The sequence below is a fragment of the Schistocerca gregaria genome, chromosome 1, assembly GCF_023897955.1.
Source record: "Schistocerca gregaria isolate iqSchGreg1 chromosome 1, iqSchGreg1.2, whole genome shotgun sequence".
In the NCBI taxonomy this organism is placed as follows: Eukaryota; Metazoa; Arthropoda; class Insecta; order Orthoptera; family Acrididae; genus Schistocerca; species Schistocerca gregaria.
Genome location: NC_064920.1, coordinates 699,928,686 through 699,951,685, shown reverse-complemented (window position 1 = coordinate 699,951,685; position 23,000 = coordinate 699,928,686). Strand labels below are relative to the sequence as shown.

Below are 23,000 nucleotides of genomic sequence, written 5' to 3'. Positions count from 1 at the left end.
AAAGTAGTAAAGGAGTTTTGCTATTTAGGAAGTAAAATAACTGATGATGGCCGAAGTAGAGAGGATATAAAATGTAGACTGGCAATGGCAAGGAAAGCGTTTCTGAAGAAGAGAAATATGTTAACATCGAATATAGATTTATGTATCAGGAAGTTGTTTCTGAAAGTATTTGTTTGGAGTGTAGCCATGTATGGAAGTGAAACATGGACGATTACTAGTTTGGACAAGAAGAGAATAGAAGCTTTCGAAATGTGGTGCTACAGAAGAATACTGAAGATAAGGTGGATAGATCACGTAACTAATGAGGAGGTATTGAATAGGATTGGGGAGAAGAGAAGTTTGTGGCACAACTTGACTAGAAGAAGGGATCGGTTGGTAGGACATGTTTTGAGGCATCAAGGGATCACAAATTTAGCATTGGAGGGCAGCGTGGAGGGTAAAAATCGTAGAGGGAGACCGAGAGATGAGTACACTAAGCAGATTCAGAAGGATGTAGGTTGCAGTAGGTACTGGGAGATGAAGCAGCTTGCACAGGATAGAGTAGCATGGAGAGCTGCATCAAACCAGTCTCAGGACTGAAGACAACAACAACTGTGAGCACTAGGTACACAACAAGTGTTTTTCACAGATGGATTGGAAAGTTGGCAAAGAACCTCAGTACATAGTCACTACAATTCATGACCACTGTGGTGGAGCCTTTCCTTGTGGGAAGGATGTAAGGTCTTGACTGGTTTTCAGATAATGAACAGGTGCGTGTTCCAGAGGAGTGATGTTGGAATCACAGGGAAGTGATTTAAGAAAAGAAGTTGAGACTACATTAGAAGTGAGGTATTCCTCAAAGATTACCAAGGGATGACTAGGTGGAAGGAGAAGAGGATCACAGTTATATGGAAGATAGAACTGTTTTAAACATGGTTCTTTGAGGGATACTGGTTGGCTGTCATCAGTGGGGTGCATGCTGAAGATAAGTTTCCATTGCAGAGAATGTAAAGGGAATAAGGTCTTTTACAAGTCCAGGGTGACTAAACTGAGGTTTTGGACAAAAGATGGGTCCTTTAGAAAGTACTGAGACTTCTGCAGGCATCAGGGTTTGGCAGAAATATTGACAACAGTGTTGCATGATGGATGTTCAGGAGCAGTGCATTTCATGAAGGGTGGAATAGTTTGGACGATGGGGGAAGTAGAGTATGTCGGGGAGTTATAAGAAGTTGACACGGAGGGAATGGATCAGTGTGGCACACTGTAGGAAATCCCGAGCAGACAGACAGTACTAAGACAGGAATAGCTAGGACAGCTTACTCATATGATGCTGGGTATGCTGCTCCAGCTGTTGGAAGCAGCCACGTTGTATGTCAGCTATGCAGCAATTGCTGCACAACATTCTATGTGGGCATAACAAGTAACCAACTGCTTACTTAATACAAACAGCCACTGCCAAACTGTGGTGAACCACAGATTTGAGCATCCAGTTGCTGAATATGCTGCACACTGCCAGACAAATGGCTTCAATAGCTGTTTCACTATGCGGGACATTTGGACAATCCCTTCCAGCACAAGTTCTCCGAAACTATATAGCTGGGAATTCTCTCTCCAGCATATCCTTCATTCTCGGAATCCCATTGGCCTATGTCTCTGCTAACCTGTTTCCTAGTGCCTCTCTCTCTCTCTCTCTCTCTCTCTCTCTCTCTCTCTCTCTCTCTCTCTCTCTCTCTCTGTTTTCCACTCATTTCTCTTTCTCTCTCTATCTTCATCTCAACTTTCCTCTCCTTTCTCCCTCTCTTCCTTCCTTCTTTCCCCTTCCCTCGCTCTATCTCTATAAGCTCCAACCTCTGTACCTCTGTACTCTATGTACTCTATGTACTCCCTTCACCTCCTTGTGCAGACACTGAGTCATCGGTCAAAATGTATCCTCTACCCTCTCCTTGCATCCTGCATTCTACTCTATCTTTGTCCCATCTCCACCAGCCCACGCAACTGCTTTCAATTATTGATAGTCAATAACCAGTCTCACTGTGCCCATGGAAGGGTGTATTTGGATGTCTGTGCAGTTGTGCTTGTGAGTACTTTTACTAAAGAATAGCAAGAGCTCGATAACTAGTGTGATAACCCTTTTCTGTTAAGTGTTCTTATGCTCAACATATAAGTCCAAAGCACAGTTGCATAATTCTTTGTTTTGCATTTTATAATCAAATGCTTTAAACAGAAAAAGACAAGAGAGAAAGTTTATGGATTCAAGTCGTTTATTACTTTCTGCACCTTGGGATGCAAAAAAGGTGTTAAGACACCTACATATATATTAAAAACTTCCTTAATATGACAACCATTTGTTATAACAGTAAATTATATTGCTGCTTGCAATGTAATATTTTGCAAAAAATTAAGAATTTTGAAGAAGATGAAAAACGAGAACTAACACTCCTTATAAAACTTTTAAGGTAGGAGGTCATGCTATTCGAAAAGTTACGCCACTTAAATATGACCAGAGCGAAGCCTCCACTAAGTTGGAATAAACAAGATCGACCTTCCTTCACACACTTTTTTAAATAGTCAGTGCTTTGAAGCATTTTACTTTCAGGATTTCCATACAGGACAGTAGTGTCAACTCTGAGTCATTTCATGACAAGTTGTCTTGAAGTTTCCACATGATCATCATGCATTTTTATGAAATTTTGCATGAACATTAGTGCTTTTTCCCAAAAACCATTGGTCATTGTTTGTAGTATATTTCAAAATATATAAACCCAAAAAATGTTTCATTTAATTTCATTCGTTTCATCTCACTGGTGGAGTGAGTGGGACTATTATAAAAGTTGGTGGGATACAGCCTTAAGCACCGACATTTAACTGTCAACAGTTGAAAATTCATCTTTTCTGTTTAAAGTGAATGACCATTTAGGTGAGGGTCTGCCAGCAACATTGCCATCAAGCTGATACAAAAGTCAATTGCATCTAAGCAATATACACACAGGTGAAAAACAAGCACTATCCAATGTATGTGACTACATACTGATGTTCTGTAGCAGATTCCCTAGAGCTCGGATCGCAACAAAACATTCAATCCTCATTCACCACTTCTGCACATTGCTTACCTTGAAATTAAGATTGTGTATCGTTACAAACACTGCATGTAAGATATGACCCCCATTATCTGTAAGCTCCAATTCTTACTATTTGATGAGGTATGTACGGCTCTTATAATAGCAAAGAAATGTCAACATGACTAGTCTACAGCTTGGATATCCAATGTTTATGCTCAGAAGGCTGCCATGACAGACTTGGTACAGATGTTAGTATTATCCTTGTGGATAAATGCAGAAAGGGGAAACAGAAGAGAGCACTGGTGTTGTGGTTATGGATATTACAGAGTCGTAACAGATCATTATGTAGTAAAAAATAACAACAGTCAAAGAAGAAGTGAATGACATGCAAGAAGTAAAATAACGAAGACAGTGCTATGTACAGGTGCTTTTAATATGAGCAAGAAAGCAAATGTCTCAGTGAGTGGGACATTATAGTCACCAGAGACGGAGTACTACATCAGGTGGAGTTCAGGGAAGGACTCTCTTGTGGTCTTCCCAATATATTTCCCTGCTAGTCACCTGAAATGATTTTTCTTAAAAACACAGAAAATTATAATCTTGAGACTAAACAAGGATTTTAACCTTGCTCCTGACAAATCCAAGATTACTGTCATAACCTGTGCATCATCTTGCTTGAAGTACTATGCACAGAAATCCAAAAAATGTTATCGTCATGTATTTGACACAGTGTCCAGAAAATTATCACTGAGAATGGCATTGGTAAAATGAGCACTTTCATTCTACCATGTGTGTATCCATTATCCAAACTCTGTCTACAAAAATGGTTCAAATGGCTCTGAGCACTATGGGACTTGACATCTGAGGTCATCAGTCCCCTAGACTTAGAACTAATTAAACCTAACTAACCTAAGGACATCACACACAGCCATGCCCGAGGCAGGATTCGAACCTGTGACTGTAGCAGCAGCACGGTTCCGAACTGAAATGCCTAGAACCACTCGGCCACAGCAGCTGGCAAACTCTGTCTACAAATATGATCCTTCACATCACACACACACACACACACACACACACACACACACACACACACACTTACAAACTAGCATGCAATCAAGAATTAGAGAGACAAAGAAACAGTCTGACTGAACTGTGAGCATCTTTTTACTTACAACACCATTCACAGAAAGTAGCTGATCTCCTCTCTTCAGGCCTCCATGACGATCTGCTACACCTCCAGGAATTATGCGTGATATGTATATAGGAGAGTTTTGTTCTTTTCCACCCATAACATTAAAGCCAAGCCCTTCTTCTGTTTTAGGTAATTCTACTACTCTAGGATGGGCATGTCCTTCACTAGCAGCAAAAGCTGCTACAGTTGCCTTAGCTGTTGCAGATGCCCGTATATCCTGTGACCCTTGAATATCTACTGTCTCATAAACATGCTCATAGACTTCCCTGACAGCATTGAGAAAATCACTCTGGAGTACCTTATGTAGTGCAGCAAGTTTTGTAGCTGGCACTTCTCCACCTGAAAAAATTGTTACGGTCAAGATGTGGTAAATCTCTGAGGACTTGCACCTGCTACTGAATTATGGACAGCTTACTTAAATATTAATTTGCTAAAATAAGATTAATAATTGAGTTTATGTCTATTAATAATGGGTTTACTTACACATTCCGATATGTATAGGCAGGTGATGTATTATTTGTATGAGTATATCTGTACAAATAGCACTTCACGACACAACATACAGTGGTTAGTGTAAGTCGAGCAAAAATTAGCAGCTGCTACACACTGTAAAAGTTTTAAGCTCAATTAACTAAAGAAAAAGGCATCTCAGATTCCCAAAAAATAACACAGGAACTAAAATACCGGTAACTCCTCATGATAAGTTGTGTGTACTTTTTGTTGATTTATGATACTTCAGTTCGGACGCAAAATAGTAGCCAAATCCTTGCAGGAACCCAGGTAGGCTGCAATCAAGTGGAGTAATGGATAGGGGGCATGTGGGATATGGAGATATGGAGATTTTGGTTGGAAAGGCGATGTGTTCGGACAATCGAGGTGGTAAAGGCAACCCCTCATGTAAAGCGGGAAATCTGAATTTGACTCCTGATCATGGACAAATTATCATTTGTTGCTGTTAGATTTGCTCAATGCCAGACTGGAGCTAAATGTAAGGTATTTCTTTTGTCAAGTATCAAGTAAGTTTTTTCTTCCACCCTTTTGGGGTCTTCTTTTTTAATCAAACACTTCTTAAAGATAAGTTGAATTAGTTTCAGGATGTCTTCCATTGCTTTTTTTATCAGCTCAATGGGAATTTCCACTGGACCTGAAGATATTCTATTTTTCAGTTTTTTTTTTTTTTTTTTTTACTGTAGTTCTTTTAAGGAAACACCAGCCACTATCTCCTCTTCAATTGTACATGATTCTAGCTGCAGGAACTCTTCTCGATTTTCTTTTACCATATTTTTATAGTATTTCTTTCATCCACTCTCATCTTCATCAATGGTATGTTTAAGTTTTTCTACTTCTCTTTTCTTGGGTCCTTTACTATTTCCCAGGCCCTTTTTTATTTGTTTCTCCTACATATCTCTCTACCTCCTCACATTTACTGCTCAAGACTTCAGTTTTTTGCCTTTATTAACCTTTTTTTCGTTTCCCTTCTGACTGTTAACATACAGTTTCCAACAATCATCTTGATCTTTCCTAGATGAACATTTTCTGCATGCCTTCCGTTTATCTTGCAGCCGCTCTTCCTTATTCTGACACCACCAGTTGTTATGGTACTTGTATTTAGGAATCTGAACTAATGTTTCATGGGTGGCTCATATAATACATTTTTTACACATTAATACATAACTTCTGCTGAATCTTCCTTTATCTTCCACATTTTTTTCTGCAGAACTTAACTTGTGCGGGAATTGTATAGACTCAGTCTGGAGAAATTCTGGGTTATACCTTGGTCAGGACACTGTTGGCATTTTGAGTGTTCTCTGTTTCTTTTTTTATATATTTAAAGAAAATTTTCATGTTTAGCAGTAGAAGGTCAATGCTACATTCCTGTCTTCTATATAGCCTTGGATCCACAGTATGAAGTTGGGATCTTTGCCTTAATATAATGTAGTCTATTATGGTCTTACATTTATGTGTAGGTTGAAAACACATGAATTTATGTTGAAAGTATCCATTCACTACCTTCTGTCCATGCTCTCAGCATATATCAATCAGTCTTTCACCATTCTTACTACCTATATTCTCTCCAAAAGATCCCACTACCTGGTCCTCATGGGCACTGCCAACCCTTACATTTAGGCAGTATTATTTCTTTTTGCTAATATTCATCATTTCTGTATCATCTGTTGTTGCATATACTGCTATTGAAAGCAGAGTGACACCACAAATCAGTTTCTATTTTAATAATTCATTTGTTAATTTCCAATCAATTTTTATGCTCTTTTTCACTTTTTGTTTACAGCAAGCAGTACTTCTGCTTTTGCTCTTCATTTATCAGTGCTACTGCAATTTGTTCACATCATGTCTGGCTCCTCACCTTCAGTAAGGGCAATTATGTCCCTCTTATCCTTACCTAATTGTTTGAAGACCTCTTCTGTCTTAGTACTTAAACCTTGTATATTCCAAGGTCTTATATTCAAAGTCCATTTTAATTAATTGGTTTGTTTTATGTTTCTGGTCCAGTTACAAGGCTTACTTTGAGGTTCTTTTGCAGGTTTAATGTTTTTCCAGGCAACAGGGTGCAGGTCCATTGTCCCAACCCCTACAAAGAGGACCAGGTAATTTTTGTTCAAAGTTTTCTTCCTTCACCCTTTGGTGACTCAACATCCTACATATAAGGCAGCTTACACTACTTACTACTTATAGTATTACTATCACTTCTCTTCTACTGAATGACCTTCAATACTTTCACTTATAAGCCTCAAATATTTACCATACACCTCCTTTCTTTAAAAAAACAGTGTACTATTCATTACTATTATTGCAAAATTCATAGCAACATCTGGAAATTCTGTACTGTTTAGTGTCTGAGTCGCAGTTCTATGGCTAGCCATAAAGTACTCCAGTTTATATTTTTTCAGATCTCTCTGTCTTCTTCAAGAATATTTTCAACAGAAATTTTAATACAGGAGAAATGTCAGAAGTCAGAAGTGGTGGTCAGAAGCTGACCTCGGGGATAATTGGTTTGGGTTCACAAGAAATATAGGAACATGTGAGACTGTCCTGACCCAATGACTTTTCGTAGGGGACAAGTTAAAGAAAGGCATTCAGGAAGCAGCACAGGAAATGAAAACAAAATTTGGAAAAGGAACTGAAGTTCAGTGTAATGAAATAAAAACTTTGAGGTTTACCAAGTAAAAAATAGAGAAGAAGGCCAAGGGAAGCAGTTATTGGGATGAGACCTGCACAGGATAGAATAGTATGGAGAGATTAACCAAACCAGTCTTCAGGCTGAAGATCACAGCAAAAGACAACAACAGTATACAGAGTCTCCTTAGCTATGTGAATGTATTTATGGATTTAAATAAAATAGAAAGAAACTTCCACATGGGAAAAATATATTAAAAACAAAGATTCCAAAACTTACCAAGCGGGAAAGCGCCGGTAGACAGGCACAATAAAATAACACACAAACACACACACACAAAATTTCTAGCTTTTGCAACCAACGGTTGCTTCTTCAGGAAAGAGGGAAGGAGAGAGAAAGAAGAAAGGATGTGGGTTTTAAGGGAGAGGGTAAGGATGTGTGTGTGTGTGTGTGTGTGTGTGTGTGTGTGTGTGTGTGTGTGTGTGTGTGTGTGTGTGCGCGCGCGCGCGTGTGTGTGCGTGTGTATATACCTATCCTTTTTTCCCCCTAAGGTAAGTCTTTCCGCTCCCGGGATTGGAATGACTCCTTACCCTCTCCCTTAAAGCCCACATCCTTTCCTCTTTCCCTCTCCTTCCCTCTTTCCTGAAGAAGCAACCGTTGGTTGCGAAAGCTAGAAATTTTGTGTGTGTGTTTGTGTGTTATTTTATTGTGCCTGTCTACCGGCGCTTTCCCACTTGGTAAGTCTTGGAATCTTTGTTTTTAATATATTTATGGATTTATGGTGTTTAACAGCTTTCAGGTATTTGTACAGAGCTATTTTTGCACTATACAATGGGCACCCATATTGTGTTCATCTGATGCAAAAAAACTAAACTGTACTGTAAAACAGAGATGCTTCATACAGTGCACCCCTGTGTTCTGCCTGTACTACTTATATTACCATACAGCCCTCTCTTGTTATGTTTGTGATATTCGTAGATATGATGATTTAAAATTGAAGCTAGATGGAAATATTAAAAATTAACAACATAACAGCTTGTGACAGTTTTAAGATGTTTCTGAATCATTTAAGAGCTATGGAGCACAGGTTGTAGAAAATAAATGATGATATTCTGACCGTCCTGACAGAAGTTTTGACCATGCAGTTAAACCAACATTCACATGATTTCCAATCCTTCGTACACAAAATGACCCACTGTCAAAATATTCAAAAGTTCTTGAAGTTAGCACAAGGTCTATGGTGTTAGTAGGCAGACATCACCCTCTAATGATAGCCCAAATATCAATATACGTCTATTGTGGGATGAGTCTCCTGAGGGAAGAATTTTAAGAAGCCAACTTCTGAAAGGATTCACAGAACACATTACTGAAAGGATTCACAGAACACATTACTGAAAGGATTCACAGAACACATTACTGAAAGGATTCACAGAACACATTACTGAAAGGATTCACAGAACACATTACTGAAAGGATTCACAGAACACATTACTGAAAGGATTCACAGAACACATTACTGAAAGGATTCACAGAACACATTACTATCTCTTAGATACATATCAAGTAATGACAATAGTCAAATCGCAGACATTCAGACTTCTACTGAGATGTACAGGACATTGCCCTTCCCCTGGAGCATTCACAAGTGCATCAGAAAGGGCACATGCCACATAAGATATGTGAAGCCATTCATAGTATGAAGTATGGAAAAGTTACTGTAGATTGTGTATTAACTGACAACAATGAAAATGGTAAATTAATTTGCAGAATGTTAGTAGATGAATTCCTCCACAATGGTGAAAATGTTGTTCTTAACAAGAAAGAAGAAGGGTAGGTTAGTTTAGTTTTTTGTATGTTCCTGGACCATGAAATATGGAATGATGCAGAATGCATCAATAGGTTTACAAGTAACACTAGTTTTCTCTATGACAACATGACAAGCTGGCTATTTTCATACCTGTTTTTTTTTTTTCTTTTTAAATCTTAATCCACAAATAAGATGAGAGTTACTAAACCACATACATATTGTCTACTAAGAATCTTATTTATGGAGCAGAAGACATTACCAAGCATAAATGATTTAACTTTTTTACCTTTCATTATCTGCCAGCACTTTTAATTCACAGTTGAGACGGTAAAATATGTTTATGGCTGCATAATTTGTTCCTTTCAATCAAAGAGTAAGGTTAAATTGTGGGTAGTGGGGTCTATTTTTGTTCCTAGTGTTATAGGTAAGAATATTACTATTATTTTCAAATAGTGTCTCATTCTTCACAACAAATCTAATAGGAGAGTAAATCTATTGTGAGATTATAGTTAGGATGCCTAATTTTTTAAACAGTTCCTACATGGCATTTGAGAGTGGCCTTCAGATAATACCTTTACAGCACATTTAGTCCATTTTTGTTTACCTACCACTTTGTGTCTGTGTGTGGAATTGAGACAGAAAATTATTCCATATGACATCAATGAATGGAAGTATGCAACGGAAGCTAATTTTTCTAATATTTTCATCATCAATTACACATACAGATTATGTTGCTGAATTTAGACATTAGGAAATATCTGTAAAATGTGACTGTGATTTCAAAATCAAGTTCTTATCAATACCTACACCTATGAATTTTAAACCATCACTTTTTTTATTTCTTCATCTAAATCTGCATATATTATCTGCAAACCACCATGAGGTGCATGGCAGAGGGTACATGTCATTGTATCAGATATTAGGTTTTCTTCCCTTTCCATTCATGTATGGAGTGAGGGAAGAATGATTGATCAAATGCTTCTATGCAAGCAGTAATTATTATTATTTTATCCCCGAGATGCATATGTGAGCAATACATAGGGGGTTGTAGTATATTGCTAGGGTTGTTGAAGCAAGTTCTTGAAACTTAGTTAATAGACTTTCTCAGGATAGTTTACATCTATTTTCAAGAGTCTTCCAGTTATGTTCATTCAGTATCTCTGCAACACTCTCGCACAGATCAAACAAGCCTATGGCCAATCCTTCTCTGTATATATTCAATATCCCCCGTTAGTCTTATCTGATACAGGACCCACACTCTCGGGCAGTATTCTAGAACTGGTCTCACAAGTGATTTGTAAGCAGTCTCCTTTGTAGATTGATTGAACTTCCCCAGTATTCTACCAATAAATTAAAGTCTACCACCTGATTTATCGACAACTGAGCTTATGTGATCATTCCCTTTCATATCCTTACAAATTGTTACACCCATGTATTTGTACGTGGTGACTGATTCCCAACAGTGACTCACTGGTATTATAATCAAGGGTAGTACGTGTTTTCATTTTGTGAAGTGTAAAATTTTACATTTTTGAACATTTAAATAAAGTTGCTGATCTTTGGACCACTTTGAAATCTTATTAAGATCTGACTGAACATTTATGCAGCTTCTTTCAGACCGTGCCTCATCGTAGATAAAAGCATCATCTGCAAAAAGTCTGAGGGTACTATTAACACTGTCTGTAAGGCAACTGATATAGAATGTGAACAGCAAGGGTCCCAAGGCACTTCTCTGGGGCACACCTGAACTTACTTTTACATCTGTGACAACTCTCCATCCAAGATAACATGCTGTGTCCTCCCTATCAAAAAGTCCTCAATTCATTCATGAATTTCACTTTATACCCCGTATGATCACACATTTGACAATAAGGCATAGATGTGGTACTGAGTAAAATGATCTGTAGAAATAAAGAAATACTGCATCTGTCTGACTCCCTGATCCAAAGCTTTCAGTAGTGTCATGCGAGAAAAGTGCAAGTTGTGTTCCACATGATCATTGTTTTTGGAATCTATGCTGGTTTGCATTGAGGTCATATTCTGCTACAGTAGTCACTGAAGGCATCACACATTGTTCTCTTGACAGCCAAATGCATTTCATTCAGAACCTTTCTATCCACTGCCTTATGCTTTGTTTTACACCTATTATACAGTAATATCTGCTTCTTTAGAAGTTTATTTACAGAGATGTCATGTGGTGTTGTTACTGATGGTGAGATATGTTGTTTCGTACCGAAATGAATGAAATGTGCTTTTTCTACATTAAGTGAGAGAACATTTATTAAGAAGCAATCAACATTACTTTTAAATAGTTCATTTATTTCATCTTGGGTTGCAGCAGCTCAGTTGAACTCTATTATGATGCTCAAATCATCAGCGACGAGTACTATTTCTGCCTTGTTAGCAAACACAGTGGTGGTCCCTGAACTGAAACCCATGTAATGCGGGAGTGAGGGGGGCGGGAGTGAGGGGGGCGGGAGTGAGGGGGGCGGGAGTGAGGGGGGCGGGAGTGAGGGGGGCGGGAGTGAGGGGGTAGGTCTATTCTATTACAGGAACAAGAAAACACACATTTATCGGGAAACAGACTGCTAGAGAACACAACTATGACAGTAGCTAATTATTTTCTTTTATCCACTATTATTTCTGCTCTTATAAGCATGGAATTTTTAACCTTCTTAATGCAGATTTCCAGCTTTCAAGCCTGGCAATGGAAGGAAGAATCATTAGGTTTTAATGTACTGTTTATGACAAGGTCATTAAAGATGAAATGTAAGCTTGGGTTATAGAAGGTCACAGGAGGAAGTTCGCCACATCATTTCTAAGCAACCATCCTAGCAGTTGGTGTAAGTGATTTACAGAAACCACCAAAAAAATAAATCTCGGTGGCCAGATGTGGTTTTGAACTGCTGTACAAGTAAATGAGAATCCAGTGTTTAACAGTGCACCACCTTGCACTGTGGGCTGACCACTGTATTGTGTTCTGACTACATATACTACGACTGTTTCCTTGTACCGTCTTCAATTATTGTGCCCTACTGATCTTGGTATAACACAAAATAATAAAATCCTTACACATTCCGTAGTAAAATGTGTAAGGGAGCTACTACTTGCCATTCAGCTAAACAATATTGAATGCAATTAAGTACATATTCCTCTCAGGGCAACACCACGTTGTAGAAGCATTGTCAATACAGGTGAAAAGGCTTGTATGTTCGCAAGAAGCTGAGGGCTATGCTGATGGTAGTACTGCTACTGGTAGTGGATGAAGGAGACAAAAAGTGTCCCACAACTCCCTACCTCTCCCCCACCTATTCCCACAGTGCTCCCCTAGTCACCCAGATACCCAATCCGAGGCGTAATGCGATCCATGCTGAGGGATGCGTGGTAGATGGGCAGATGTGTCATTAACGGAGCCTTAGGAATACCAAGAGACCTCCACAAGTAAATTTCCTTGCATCACATAGGGGTTCTGTGGTGTCAACTGAATACATCCTGAATTCTTGTTGGACCAAAATGGAGAACACAGAAAACAAAATAAAAACTGAAGGACTTGACGTGACCTCAAACATCCAAGCTTTGCCGCTGGAACTGATGGAAGTGTTTTCATAATTGGACTGGGCAATAGACCAGTCCAAGAAATGGAAACTGTTACTGAGAAGGTCAAGAGCAAATCCTCGCCTGGAAAATAGATAAAGAAACTCCTCAAAGAACAAGAAGAAATGGAAGAGAAAAAATGTCTTCCTTAACACAAATGAGGGGAAATAAAGGCTCTTGAACCTAAGACCTTCAAACAAAGACTGCCTCACAGTTAATCAGACCCCCATCTAAATCAAAGACAGGAAACAAGAGAACAACGGAGCAGTCTAACACCCCAAATTCTCACAATATATGGATCCATACAAAGCTGAGGCAGGAAATAGGGAAACAGACCTACTGAATTGCAATCTCAGTTTTCAAGATGGCAATTATCCAACAGGATCATCTTACATCAACTAGAGCTTGTTCAGATGGATCTCTTCGAGAAGACTGGGGAGAGGGACAAGACGTGGAGGAGGGGGGGAGATAAAAGTGCAAGATCCAAATTCAGGAGGGTCTCTCTGAACAAAAGCACCATCTTTGTCTGTGAGGAGATGGGAACAGTGGGATGACTAAGGAGATGGTGATCGATATACTACTATTACGACTACATATTTAGAACACTGCCCAATCACAAAGAACTGCAGAAACAGGAATGTACCTTGTTGGAACGACAGTCTCGAAATGCAAAGAAAGCAGGTAAGAAGACCGTTCAACCTTGCAGGGAAGAAAAAACAATCGGCAAAATATGTGGAGGCCCTTGTCTCATAACTTTGTATCAAACAAGTAAAGCTATATTCTTGGAAGGTATTCTCTATAAAATCCTTACTAGAATATCAACTAATCCAGGTGGTATTTTAAGGAAGGAAGATAGTGAGTATACAAGGACAGCAAGTGAGGTGCTGGATGCACTCCTCAAGACTCACCTTCCTCAAGGCACACTGGCAGATAACACAGAGCAGGAGTAAGTCCTTGAGGGACACTGGTTTACAGGTAATCATAGGAAAAACTGGGAATCTACCACAGAATAAGATGATTTTAAAAAAAAAATCCAGTAGGCAGTGGGAATGTTTCAACCATTCAAGTCACCAGGACCAGAAGGTATCTTCCCAGCTGTACTGCAACAAACACAAGAACATTATTAGATTCCTATGTGGACTCTTTGGGGACAGACGAACAGCACAAATCATTCCTAATGCTTGGAGGACACTGAGGGTTGTTTTCATTCTGAAGCTAGGGAGAACTGATCCTACCAAGGCCAGGGATATGAGACCGATCAGTCTGTCAACCTTTCTTCTAAGTCATTAGAAAAAGTGGTTAACGTGCATATTATCGAGATTGAGGTTCCTCTACATGTAAACCAGCACACCTATCAAACAGGTAAATCATGTCAAAGAGTACTTTACCATCTACTTGGGAAGGCGGAAAAAGCTCTGCTCTTTCAGGAAATAGCTCTCTGCAGCTTCCTGGATATCAGAGGAGCTTTTACCAACACAACCTTTGAATCCACGGTTAGAGCTGCAGAAGAGCATGGTGCTGAAATCACCATATGCAGGTGGATTAAGAACATGCTACGTAGAAGAAGGATAGAAGCCACCGTGGTGAATGAGAAAATGGTTATCAACAGCAGCTTGTGGTGTCCACAAGGAGTTTTGTCCCCACTATTGTGGAACTGAATGGTAATGAACTCATTGAAGAACTAAATGCTAGAGGCTACTTTTGCCAAGAGTACACAGATGATTTAATTGTACTAATACTTGGCAAATTTGCTAGTAATGATATAAACTAGACATTGCAGAAAACTAGTGCAGAAAAAAAGGACCTGTAGTTAGTCCAAAAAAACTATTTTGTACCATTTATGAGGAAGCAAACCCAGCACATATACTGGAATCCTGAGCTCCTTAATGAAACAGTACCAGTAGATAGGGGTAATGAAGTACCCAGGTATAACTTTGGATGCAAAACTATCATTATCCCCTCATATAAAGAACACACATCCCAAGGCAGAAGGTTCTTTTATGAGCACTAGAAAGGAATGTAGTAAAAACTGGGGTCTGTGGACACAAGGAGTATGTACTGGACATACACCTCTGTAATAAGACTTATGATAATTTATGGGGCTACAGTAAGGTAGAATCAAGGAACTTGGCAAGGTGCAGGGGCTGCCCTGTATAGCCATAAACATGTGGAATAAGCAGTACACCCACTGTCGGGATGGAGATCATCGTGGACATGCCCTTGTTACACCTTTGGCTTACAGTGGAGGAAGGGGTGTACAGGTTAAAAATTAGAACTAACTGTTGATTCTTTTAGGATATCCAGAATCTCATACCATTATAGCAAGTGTGGTAAATACATAAAGAGTCAGGGAAATATCGGCTGACCATTCAATAACTTACAGCTGTTTCTATAAACCCTTCAGTGTAACAACCGGAAGAGGAGAGCAGTGGAAGAATGAACCACAACATTATTAAGGAAATACAGTCTGGTTTACTGAGGGGTTGAAAACAGATGAAGGGACTGCAGCCAAAATATATGGGGTACAGCCTAGACTGGACACAGCAGTCTCTTTAGGAAACTGGCCACAGTATTCCATTTGGAAATATCCATTATCCGAGTGCATGTGGAGGAGAACTTGAGTAGGTGCTACTAGGATTATGGCACCTACATTTATTCAGAAAGCCAAACAACTCTGAAATCTCCTCTGCAATGAGATAAGATCATTGCAGAATGCTGTGAAACCATTGGGAGACTGGGGAAAAGCAACAGGGTGAACCTGCTGTGGTCCCTGGTCACTCAGGGATTAGTGGCAATGAACAAGCTGATAAGACTGACCAGGACAGGTGTAATGCATACTAAGGCAGTGCTAAAATCAAAACTGCTAACTGGATCAGAAGGTATCATGCAGAACATGGGACTTTGGCCCAAAAACAAAAACATGGCCAGCTAATGATGTTGAAGCCGTGTTTCACAATAACCCTTCAGTTGAAAAGGAAACACATTAAATTCATCAAAGGACTCATGACTGGAACTTTAATTTTTACACACAACGGGTATACAGGAAGAAATCCTTAAGTGTAGACTATTTGGTTAGGATGATAAAACTGCACCACACCTAATCTTCCAATGTGAAGCTCTAGCGTACAAAAAACAGACTATTCAAGCCAATAGAACATGACGAAATTGTGTCTAATAAGGGCAAGGAAGGGGCCTGGTACTACTTCTTAAGGGTTCTGGTTGGCTTTACTAGGATTACACAGAGTGAAACAGCAAAATAAACTCCAGTTTTGGGTGGGTGGCCTCCAGTGAGTTAAGACATCAGTTGCTTTTGTCTCGCTGCATATTAAACTCAAACCAAGCCCAAATTATTTTCTTATTTTTAACTATGCTGGAGACGTTAATATTGAATATACTTACTCTTTTCCAGTTTTTCAAGAAGCTCAATAGCTCTCTTCACATCTGGAACAAAAAAAGAATTGCACAAGTAAGATTCTGTTTTCTGACAGTGAGACAGTAAGAGTTAATTAAAATGTGCAGCTGGTATCACTAAAATTCCCTTCATTCTAGTTAACAAATGTAAAAATCGGAGACTTCAATTATTTGTGTAGCACATTCCAGTACTCAATACATCTCACAAAATGTACTTTCTATATCTACAACTATAAAGCTAGTTTTAGATGTGTCATGACATCCTTTGACTACAAGAAGTTTCCGAATGTAGCTTGCATTTCCTGCTCCACCTTGTACTTCAATTTCATCAATGTTGTCATTTTAAGTATTTTTCTGTATAACTGAATTTCAGTGCATCACGCTTCTCTAATGTCTACAAACTACTTTCCATTTTTATTTAGTGTACATTTTCCAAGGACTGAGTTTCATAATACTATTTCTTGATTTCTTATCCATGTTTCAAAAATCAGTGTGTCATACTGATATTTTTCACATGTAGTAACTGATTTTTCATTAGCATATCGTATTCCTACACAAACTTCAGATATCTCCTGATGTTTCCACACATTATACAGTCTGTTTTTAATCATCATATATGCATTCCTGCTACAATATTACATAATATTGATACATATTTGCAATATTTCTTTTCCTGATATATCAATACCAAAGTAGCAATAGCAAGCGCTGTTATTTTTATTTTATATTCTATTTTTCTTGCAATTTTCAGTAAATATTGTTCTTTTGAAACTGCAATAGGACAATTTCACTTTCACTGTGTGAAGGAGTCTTACTACTTTCTAAGCTTTCATCACATACAGTCTTTCTCCAACAGTGTGAAGCAAGTAGAAGTGGCACAAAGAAGAAGTCCGACTGCACTGGGGTGGGGGTGGGGACGTTGGTGGGATTATAAGATTCCTGACGTGAAGAAATACCACACCAGTTGCATTAAAAACTGATTCTTCAAAAACAGTTGCTGAAAATGATGAACAAAAATCTAAATGACAAGACTGGTATTTGCAGTGGGCAAAGACATGTGAGTGGAAATGCTCACTCAATCAGTGCTACTAACAAAAACTGCAACGTCTAACTTCATCATGCAATTCTGACAAGTAATAGGTTGCTAGTGTTTGCAGAAATGGAAAAAACCGGGAAGCCGACAGGAGATGTCCTGGACAAATCCAATATGTGCTAAAACCGAATGATGGGCCCATTGGACACCTTTTACTGTGCCACTTACATACAGTTACCATAGTTAGCAAAGTTGTTATCACCAAGTGTGAACATGCATAATTTTCCTTTCAATTCTTGCTCTAAGGGGGATAAGCAGGCTGCTAACTTGTTGATGTACTGAATATCTAATAATAAATCAACACTTAAATACACACCTCTGAAACGGGCAGTAGGGTGAAGCAAAATTCACGCCTCACAGCACGACTCCTCACATTCCAGCAGTAAAAAAATTTGTCCAGCGAGTATACCCGGTAAAAAGGATGTTACAGAGTGGCAATCTGGTACCACTGTAACTACATGTATGGTAATTACCTCTGTCAGTACACAACAGTTGTGCTGTATAATTGGTGCAGGGGGTACAGTTTAGGGTTAGTGAGCAGGAGGTCAATGGTTCGATCCTGGGTTGAACCATATGTTTTTTGTTAGGTAAATGTAGTCCAGATGGTACTGTATCTGGCATTTTATTCATCAATAGCAATTGCAGCGAGTCATCTAGAAACCATTTGCACTTGCATAGCTGCGTGGTCTGAGGCGCCTTGCCACGGTCCGTGCAGCTCCCCCCGTCGGAGGTTCGAGTCCTCCCTCAGGCGCGTGCGCTTGTGTGTGTGTGTGTGTGTGTGTGTGTGTGTGTGTGTGTGTGTGTGTGTGTGTGTGTGTGTGAGTGTGAGTGTGAGTGTTTGTTTTGTCCATAGCATAAGTTTATGTTAGATTAAGCAGTGTGTAGGCTTAGGGTCCGATGGCCTCAGTAGTTTGGCCCCATAAGACCTTACCTCAATTTTCCAAATTTTTCACTTACATAACACAATCGTAGAAATGGAAGATTGGTCACCTTTGAAAGAGGCCTTTCCATGCCATGGGCGTGAATTTATCGCACCACTTCATCTACTACATGCGAAACCTGTTTTCTGTGTATCCTCCTCCAACGGCCCCACAGACTAGTACCAACTATTATTTTTGCCTCATTCAGGTGCATTACATTTCATTAGGGCCTTATGTTACCAGTAGGACTAGCAACGTGCTGTCACCAGAACTGTTTATAACCTATAGGTACAGTGACAAAACTGTAAATTAAATAGCAAACATATGTACATATTCCAGGCCACTGATGATGCCTTGCAGAAAATAAAGGCGAAGCGCATATGGCACTAAAATTGTGTTGTATTCAGTTGCTGTCAGATGGTCCATAAGTAAAAATTATAAATGTACCATAACAGTACATTTATATTTTTTTCTGTCGATATATCAATACTTTTTTTCACGATATCGAGGGCCAACAAAGATATTTTTTAAAATACCGATATATTGGATTCCCAATATTTTTAAAGATCTCAACAGTCCAAATTCCTGCAGTGATTCATGACTGTTGTCATCTCTTTGTTATACTGAACTTACCATTGAATGGCATTGTGATTTACTTCCTTCCAAGTCCACAGGATTTCACAATGCAGGCAAACATCATTGGACATTATAACTGAAGAGGGCACATGATCTGTATGTCACTTTTTTGTCGTTAATGTTGTCCTGAAGGTTGTGGTGATACTTACACAAAAATAATGCAATGACTTGAAATAACCAATTATATACATTGTTGTTGTTGTCTTCAGTCCTGAGACTGGTTTGATGCAGCTCTCCATGTTACTCTACCCTGTGCAAGCTTCTTTATCTCCCAGTACCTACTGCAACCTACATCCTTCTGAATCTGTTTAGTGTATTCATCTCTTGGTCTCCCTCTACGATTTTTACCCTCCACGCTGCCCTCCAATGCTAAATTTGTGATCCCTTGATGCCTTAGAACATGTCCTACTAACCGATCCCTTCTTCTAGTCAACTTGTGCCACAAACTTCTCTTCTCCCCAATCCTATTCAATACCTCCTCATTAGTTACATGATCTATCCACCTTACCTTCAGCATTCTTCTGTAGCACCACATTTCGAAAGCTTCTATTCTCTTCTTGTCCAAACTAGTTATCGTCCCTGTTTCACTTCCATACATGGCTACACTCCAAACAAATACTTTCAGAAACAACTTCCTGATACATAAATCTATATTCGATGTTAACAAATTTCTCTTCTTCAGAAACGCTTTCCTGGCCATTGCCAGTCTACATTTTATATCCTCTCTACTTCGACTATCATCAGTTATTTTACTTCCTAAGTAGCAAAACTCCTTTACTACTTTAAGTGTCTCATTTCCTACTCTAATTCCCTCAGCATCACCCGATTTAATTTGACAACATTCCATTATCCTCGTTTTGCTTTTGTTGATGTTCATCTTATATCCTCCTTTCAAGACACTGTCCATTCCGTTCAACTGCTCTTCCAAGTCCTTTGCCGTCTCTGACAGAATTACAATGTCATTGGCGAACCTCAAAGTTTTTACTACTTCTCCATGAATTTTAATACCTACTCCAAATTTTTCTTTTGTTTCCTTTACTACTTGCTCAATATACAGATTGAATAACATTGGGGAGAGGCTACAACCCTGTCTCACTCCTTTCCCAACCACTGCTTCCCTTTCATGCCCCTCGACTCTAATAACTGCCATCTGGTTTCTGTACAAATTGTATATAGCCTTTCGCTCCCTGTATTTTACCCCTGCCACCTTCAGAATTTGAAAGAGAGTATTCAAGTCAACATTGTCAAAAGCTTTCTCTAAGTCTACAAATGCTAGAAACGTAGGTTTGCCTTTTCTTAATCTTTCTTCTAAGATAAGTCGTAAGGTCAGTATTGCCTCACGTGTTCCAACATTTCTATGGAATCCAAACTGATCCTCCCTGAGGTCGGGATCTACCAGTTTTTCCATTCGTCTGTAAAGAATTCACGTTATTATTTTGCAGCTGTGACTTATTAAACTGATAGTTCGGTAATTTTCACATCTGTCAGCACCTGCTTTCTTTGGGATTGGAATTATTATATTCTTCTTGAAGTCTGAGGGTATTTCGCCTGTCTCATACATCTTGCTTACCAGCTGGTAGAGTTTTGTCCCAAGGCCGTCAGTAGTTCTAATGGAATGTTGTCTACTCTGCGTGCCTTGTTTCGACTCAGGTCTTTCAGTGCTCTGTCAAACTCTTCACGCAGTATCTTATCTCCCATTTCATCTTCATCTACATCCTCTTCCATTTCCATAATATTGTCCTCAAGTACATCGCCCTTGTATAAACCTTCTATATACTCCTTCCACCTTTCTGCCTTCCCTTCTTTGCTTAGAACTGGGTTGCCATCTGAGCTCTTGATATTCATACACATGGTTCTCTTCTCTCCAAAGGTCTCTTTAATTTTCCTGTACGCAGTATCTATCTTACCCCTAGTGAGATACGCTACTACATCCTTACATTTGTCCTCTAGCCATCCCTGCTTAGCCATTTTGCACTTCCTGTCAATCTCATTTTTGAGACGTTTGTATTCCTTTTTGCCTGCTTCATTTACTGCATTTTTATATTTTCTCCTTTCATCAATTAAATTCAATATTTCTTCTGTTACCCAAGGATTTCTAGCAGCCCTCGTCTTTTTACCTACTTTATCCTCTGCTGCCTTCACTACTTCATCCCTCAGAGCTACCCATTCTTCTTCTACTGTGTTTCTTTCCCCCATTCCTCTCAATTGTTCCCTTATTCTCTCCTTGAAACTCTGTACAACCTCTGGTTCGTTCAGCTTACCCAGATCCCATGTCCTTAAATTCCCACCTTTTTGCAGTTTCTTCAGTTTTAACCTACAGGTCATAACCAATAGATTGTGATCAGAGTCCACATCTGCCCCTGGAAATGTCCTACAATTTAAAACCTGATTCCTAAATCTCTGTCTTACCATTATATAATCTATCTGATACCTTTAGTGATGGTAGTGATATGATAGCTAAAAAGTCCATACTTCAGAGCACAAGTTAACCACTAGCACCATAGCATCTTCCAAAGTTTTAAATTGTAGGACATTTCCAGGGGCAGATGTGGACTCTCGACTGATCACAAAAACACATAACTACATGATTGTCGTATCACGAGACAACCGAGGAGCTGCCAGCACCAGCCATAGGGGGCCAAAAATCCTTAAGATAGCTTTTACATAAGCCAAAATCGGTAAATAAACAAATACTTTCGTGTCCTTGATTGTTCATTCTAATTTAAATATAGCATCAGGTCACTGTTCTCCATAGACCGTGTTGTCTGAATTTATGGGTATTATTGTACTGAAACATAGGACAAAAGTATGACGACTAAATATAAAACTTCATTCTCCACAATTTCTATTGGGTATGTCTGCTATCAGCAAAAGCTGAGATTAGGGATGATATTTTAAAGGTACACCACAATATCTACAATGTTTGTTAATCTAGTGCCCATGAACATGTAGCAGTGACTGAGTCCGATTGCTGGGAATGCTGCATTGCTCGAAGTATGGAGTCATGATGATTTACCACTTATCTTTTGCAGACACCACATAACGTAACTGATCGTTCAACAGTTACGTATGACATAATTATTACTGGTGTTTCACACAAAAATAATTTGTCACATACTTCCCCTCCCCCCTCCCCCTAACCCAACCCTTGTTCTGTTGTTGTTGTTGTTGTTGTTGTTGTTGTTGTTGTGGTCTTCAGTCCAGAGACTTGGTTTGCTGCAACCCTCCATGCTACTCTATCCTGCACAAACTTCATCTCCAAGTAACTACTGCAACCTACATCCTTCTGAATCTGCTTAGCGTATTCATGTCTTGGTCTCCCTCTACGATTTTTACCCTCCCTGCTGCCCTCTAATACTAAATTGGTGTGCCCTTGACGCCTCAGAACATGTCCTACCAACCGATCCCTTCTTCTAGTCAAGTTGGACCACAATTTCCTCTTCTTCCCAATTCTATTCAGTGCCTCCTCATTAGTTATGTGATCTACCCATCTAATCTTCAGCTTTCTTCTGTAACATCATATTTCGAAAGCTTTTATTCTCTTCTTATCTAAACTAGTTATTGTCCATGTTTAACTTCCATATATGGCTCCACTCATACACATACTTTCAGAAATGACTTTCTGACACTTAAATCTATACTCGATGTTACAATTTTCTCTTCTTCAGAAACACTTTATTTGCTATTGCCAGTCTACATTTTATACCCTCTCTACTTCGACCACCATCAGTTATTTTGCTCCACAAATAGCAAAACTCCTTTACTACTTTGTCTCATTTCCTAATCTAATTTTCTCAGCATCACCCGACTTTCATTCGACTACATTCCATTATCCTCGTTTTGCTTTTGCTGATGTTCATCTTATATCCTCCTTTCAAGACACTGTCCATTTCGTTCAACTGCTGTTCCAGGTCCTTTGCTGTCTCTGACAGAATTACAATGTCACTGACAAACCTCCAAGTTTTTATTTCTTCTCCATGGATTTTAATTCCAACACAAAATTTTTCTTTTGTTTCCTGTACTGCTTGCTCAATATACAGATTGAATAACATCAGGGATACGCTACAACCCTGTCTCACTCCCTTCCCAACCACTGCTTCCCTTTCATGCCCCTCGACTCTCATAACTGCCATCTGGTTTCTGTACAAACTGTAAATACCCTTTCACTCCCTG

The 23,000-nt window shown here is 39.1% G+C and overlaps 1 protein-coding gene across 1 annotated transcript in view; it reads right to left on the bottom strand.

Moving 5' to 3' along the window:
* The window catches only part of LOC126365360 (protein lin-7 homolog C-like), a 62,559-nt gene that overhangs the window by 24,427 nt on the left and 15,132 nt on the right, over positions 1–23,000 (bottom strand). Inside the window, exons 2-3 of the mRNA XM_050008137.1 lie at positions 16,167–16,208; positions 4,211–4,569 (exon numbers count right to left, since the gene is read on the bottom strand). Coding sequence (XP_049864094.1) covers positions 4,211–4,569; positions 16,167–16,208 — 401 coding nt within the window. The remainder of the gene's footprint in view (positions 1–4,210; positions 4,570–16,166; positions 16,209–23,000) is intronic.